This window comes from Myotis brandtii, unplaced genomic scaffold, assembly GCF_000412655.1.
Source record: "Myotis brandtii unplaced genomic scaffold, ASM41265v1 scaffold305, whole genome shotgun sequence".
NCBI lineage: Eukaryota > Metazoa > Chordata > Mammalia > Chiroptera > Vespertilionidae > Myotis > Myotis brandtii.
This window is the reverse complement of record NW_005361652.1, coordinates 3,846,369-3,852,067: the sequence shown is the minus strand read 5'-3', so window position 1 is coordinate 3,852,067 and position 5,699 is coordinate 3,846,369. Positions and strand designations below refer to the sequence as shown.

General features: G+C 39.1%; 1 protein-coding gene across 1 annotated transcript in view; it reads right to left on the bottom strand.

Annotated features, from left to right (window-relative positions):
* Positions 1 to 4,178: 4,178 nt before the first annotated feature.
* The window catches only part of TRMT2B (tRNA methyltransferase 2 homolog B), a 67,765-nt gene continuing 66,244 nt past the window's right edge, over positions 4,179 to 5,699 (bottom strand). Inside the window, exon 14 of the mRNA XM_005869887.2 lies at positions 4,179 to 4,254. Within this exon, the coding sequence (XP_005869949.1) occupies positions 4,217 to 4,254 (38 nt within the window). The 3' untranslated portion in view covers positions 4,179 to 4,216. The remainder of the gene's footprint in view (positions 4,255 to 5,699) is intronic.

Here is a 5,699-nt window from a genome sequence, read left to right as displayed (position 1 = left end):
TTTTCATATACATTTTACTAATTTCCTTTCATCTCTCACACTTCTATTATAGAGAAAGGGCAAATAGCAATATTAAAATATTTCCGCTAATTAATTCCCTTTTAATGTGCATGAATTTTGTGCACCAGGCTACTAGTTTTTTAATAAAAATAATAAAAAGGCAAAAGCAGGTGAACCCAATACTTGTTTAGCAATCAATATTTTAGTATTTCATGTTGTTTTGAAATATCTAGATAATCAATAATGTTTATTAAAATTACTAATTTAGAAAGGAATAGCTGAAATAAGTTAAATTGATTTATTGATGTATGGCTAAGGTTTTTGTTTTGTTTTGTTTTTTTAACCTCAACAATTGGGTTGCCGCCCAAATGTTGATGATGGACTGACAAATCCATTCACTGATTTTTGGAATGTTTTCTACCATTTGGATACTTTTTTTTTTTGGTTAACAGACAGCACATAACTTAGAGTAGCCTCTGAGAGTCATAAAGGTTTGGATATACGTCCATTTCCCTTGGTAATGGTAAAACAGGTCTAGCTGTAGTATCAGCTAAATAATTTCTTTTTGCTTCCATGGTGGCAGCTTGAGAATGTCCTGAAGTTTTGATAATTGCCAATTGTTTAAATTTCCGTATAACATCTAATAATAATGCAACTTGTTTTCCATTCTTTATGGGCTGTCTTAGAAAATGAAGATGACTTGCTTCTTCCACAACATTCTAAAGTTGTGAGCTTCACTAAAGGCATATCTGCTACCAATATAAATATTGGCTATTCAATCTTTGGCCAATTGACAAGCCTGAGTTAGAACAATTAGGCTTGTTGGGCAGATTTTATTTAGGTAAATAAGACCTAAATAATGTTCACTATGGAAGTTATTTCATATCCAGCTCAGTAACATTCTTGTTTATCCTTTAAAGATCCATCTGTAAACCAATTAATTAAGTCAGCAAAGAGTTTCCTATTAACCATTCCTAGGAATAAGAAGGTGGTCATTTGGCAAAATGCAATCCTGGAGGTCTTTATTCTGCAAAGAAAGTAGCAGAGTTGCTGGGTTAATACTGTTACATCCAGTTTAAGTGCAATTAGGTGCAGAAGACAAGAGCTGGTTGGCTGACAGAAGTGTTGAATGTGATGAGAATTCAGTGGACATTTAATAGAATGAGGAACATACAGTAAACAGAGGAGAGCCCATACTATCTTTGGTTTGTTTGTTTGTATCACAGCAGAAATGGCTGTCATTCAGGGAGGGTGGCCTTTGGATACTGAGTCTAGTTGGCAACTATAATAGCCTATAGCAGCGGTTCTCAACCTATGGGTCGCGACCCCTTTGGCAGTATAACGACCCTTTCACAAGGGCCGCCTAAGACCATCCTGCATATCAGATATTTACATTACGATTCATAACAGTAGCAACATTACAGTTATGAAGTAGCAACGAAAATAATTTTATGGTTGGGTCACAACATGAGGAACTGTATTTAAAGGGCCAGAAGGTTGAGAACCACTGGCCTATAGGCTTATGATGATCTATATTTTTTAGTTAAAATTTCTAATAATCAATGTGTCACAGAGTGGAAGCTTTAGATTATTCTTTAGAAGTTTTATAGCTTGTTTCCTTTTTGGATTCCAATGAATTGGATCAGGTCAATTTGATTTTAATACGACATAAAGAGGCTGAGTCATTAATGAAAAAACTGAAACCCAGTTGTGACAATATCCAGTCAAACCAAGGAATCTTCTAAGCTGCTTTCTTGTGGTTTTTTTGTTTGTTTGTTTGTTTTTGATGGTTCGTTTGTTTGTTTGTTTGGAAAAGATAGGATTCCTCAGAATTTTTCAGGGTTACTTAGTAGCTTATCTTTGTATATTAGATAACCTGAGGTAAACATAATCAGAACTTGTTCTTTGATATCCATGCCCCTTTATAGCTAGCTGTTGTAATAGGTGTATTGTGTTCTTTTGGGAGTCTAGTAATTTTCTAGAGTCTAAAACTAAATCACCCACATATAGGGTTAGAGTGGAATCTCTAGGAAATTTAACATCATTTAAACCAGCTTTTAGTATCTAAGACAATAGGTGGGACTCTTTGTACATCCCTGGGGCATTACTGTCCAAGTAAACTTGTAATCTTCCCAGGTGAAATCAAGAAGATATTGTCTTTCTACTGGAATGCTGAAAAAGGCACTACATAATTTTATTATTGAAAAATATTGGCAGTCACAGGAATGACTAATAATAAGGAATGTGTATTTGGAACCAGAGGATGTCTAGAAATAACTAGCTTATTTATAGCTCTGAGACTTTGTGCAAATCTCCATCTTTTTCCATTTGGTTTCTTTACTGAAAGGATAGGAAAATTACAGGGGCTCATACATGGAATTATAAGCTTCCCCCCTTTTTTATTTAATCCTCACCCGAGGATGTTTTTCCACTGATTTTTAGGTAGAGTGGAAGAGAGAGGGAAAGACAGAGAGAAACATCAATGTGAGAGAAACATATGGATTGGTTGCCTCCTGCACTCGCCCCGACCTAGGCCCGGGCCAGGGAAGAGGCTGCAAACCAAGGTACATACCCGTGACCGGAATAGAACCTGGGACCTTTCAGTCCTCAGGCCAACGCTCTATCCACTGAACCAAACTGGCTAGGGCTATTAGCCCCCCTTTTAATGGTAATTTTAATTTCTCCTAAACTATCAATAAGAAGGGGAAACACTTTCTCATAGTCCTCAGACTTGATCCTGTTTTTGTTTTTCTAAATCCGATTTCAGTTTCCTATAATCCTTAAAGTGGACAGACTTCTCTACAGGAGTTTTCCTGTGAACCTTATTTAGTAGTTCTGTTGGTTTTGCTCCCAGAAACCAGTAGGTATATTAATTGGAATAGGTTAAAATAGCCAGGGTTGCATTTTCTAACAGTTAAATTTCTTTGTGAACCCATCAGGGTCCTGGAGAAAATTAGGAACAATTGCTGGTTCATGTATCACTAAGACCAGATTTTTTCCAAAGGAAGCTGTTAGAATTCTTATTCTCATTTTCCTTTAAGTCTGTAGGGAGTAGTAGGGAAGGAGATAGAAGGGGAAAGAAGAAGGGAGGGGAAGTGGAAGTCCAGACATGGAAGCTCAGAGAGCAAAGGATATAGTGGAGGAGGTATAGAAGGCAGAGGAATGGGATGTAGACATTTATTAGCTTCAGGAGAGTTCAGAGATAGTCTCTAAAATTTCTTAATTTCTTTTTAAAAAAAGATTTTATCTGTGCTTCTCCTAAAACCTTCTAATTTCCAAATCATGATACGCTTCCCATTCATTCAGTTTAATATTAGAGCTGGAATTTTTCTAATTTTTGCATGTAAAAAAATAATTTATGCACCCAAAAACAACTGCATTTTAGCCATTTCATGTTGATATTTTCTAGTTAAATCTTCCCATTTCTGTAAAGCACTTGCAAGTAAAAGTCTTCCTACCAGGAGTATGAGGGCTTAGGCCTGGGAGATTTTGGCCTTGGAAGCGTAATTTCCTATGCTAATTATATATATATATCTATCTATCTATCTGCATAGTCTGAGCAAATTTCCTAGGGATGTTATTGGGTTGAAGTGTGCTGCTTATGGGTTGAGCTCTACGAGGCTCTCACCCCTTGAGTCACAATCAGTTCTCTTTTGTGAGTCGGTTTCTCTCCTTGGCTCTCTAGCCATGAGGATTCAGAGCAATAGGTGAGCAACCTTTATAGGGCATTTCCCTATGAGGTTCCTGCATGTTGTGAAGAATGACTTCTGACACCTCCACAGGGATTCTTAGTTGCCTAAAAACACCGGAGATTTGGGTTGGAGAGAGGAGGTGCCCCTTATCTTAGGAGCTGATGAGTTCAACTCTCATTTATATGGCGAAGGTTTTATGTTCAGACTCTCAGAAAGCAATTCCAGTGGAAAAGCCAAAGTTAAAAGCCAGCCACCCATTTTTCCTCCTGTCTTGTTTTAGCCTGTTTTATGTCAACCCTTAACCTTAATTCTACCTTGAGGATTAAAGAAAAAACAAACACAACTCAAATAAAGTCAGACCCTCTACCACAAGCAAGGGAAGGTCCTGGATCCAAGAGACAACTCACCCAAGTTCACCCAATGTGGCAGCATCTGGCGGGCTCGATGGGCCCTTTGCTGGATCCCAGGACCAGGTCTGGGTCTGAGGGGTGGTCCTAAGTGAGCTTCTTTGCAATCCTGTTGCACTACACTAAGTAAATGTCAATGTAAGAAACATTCAGACCTGTAAAGAATTTTTGTTAAGTTTATTTGAGCCAAACTGTGGACAATTGCCAGGAAGCAAAATCTCAACACATTGAGGTAATGCTCCAGAGAATGGCAGTTTTGCACCTTATTTTATGCATTACAATCCAAAGAGAAGACATAACTGGGTTACATGAAATTCATTGGTGATAGGTTAGGATTGCAGGAGATAGCAAAGCAGGGGGAAACCTCTGGGATTGGATAAAAAGTAAAATGATATATTTTTTATATGGGTGCATATAGGAAAGGTAATAGTCAACAATTAACACAATAAAAATAACAAAGATGATTTCTAGTCTCTGCTGTGGTACATTGGTTGTGCCCTGAGAGGTCTGTGAAAAGGGAATGTACTCTGACATTCCAAAGGTATGTTATCTATAACTAGAGGCCCGGTACATGAAATTCGTACACAGGTAGGGTCCCTAGGCCTGGCCAATGATCAGGGCCGATCAGGGCTTTCCTTCCCCCAGCTGCCAGCTGCTGGCTGAGGCCTTCCTTCGTTCCGCATCGCCCCCTGGTGGTCAGCGCACATCATAGTGATGAGTCGAACTCCGAAGGGAACAATGTGCATATTAGCCTTTTATTATATAAGACTAGTGGCCCGGTGCACGAAATTCGTGCACGGGAGGAGGGTGTCCCTCAGCCCAGCCTGCACCCTCTCCAATCTCGGACCCTTTGGGGTTTGTCGACTGCTGGTTTAGGCCTGATCCCAGGATGTCCGACTGCCAGGATCGGGCCTAAACCAGCAGTTGGACATCCCTTTCACAATCCTGGACCTCTGTCTCCTAACCACTCACCTGTGTGCCTGCCTGATTGCCCCTAACTGCTTCAGCCTGCCAGCCTGATCGCCCCCTAACAGCTCCCCTGCCGGCCTGATTGACGCCTAACTACTCCCCTGCCAGCCTGATCATCCCCAACTGCCCTCCCCTGCTGGCCAGATCACCCCCAAGGCTTTTATTAGTATAGCTATGACCCTTCACAGAAAATTTCACTAACCCTGCTTTACAATAAGGGATTGACGACTGAATCATTGGGGCCAGGCATCAAGATTTCCTTTCTTTGAATAGTGGAGGGAATAATTATCTTGTCTTTAAATTGCCCTAAACATCAAATGAGATAATGACTTAGAAAAGCATAAAAGCACCATATAAAGACAACTGTCTTTTTCATATACTGAAAAGACAATAAAGTGGTAAAATGAAAAACACTATTTTTATTCTCCCCCTTCCTTCCTTTACAGCCTTTATTTAAACTTTGAAATTTAGAAAAATTTCACTCCTATTTTCATTTCTTTACATTCAATATTATTTTGTATTAGTTTCAGGTTTATTAGTTACAGAATAGTGGTTAGACAACCATATACTTTACAAAGTGTTCCCTGATATTTCCAGTACCCACCTGGCTTCATACCGTCATTACAACACT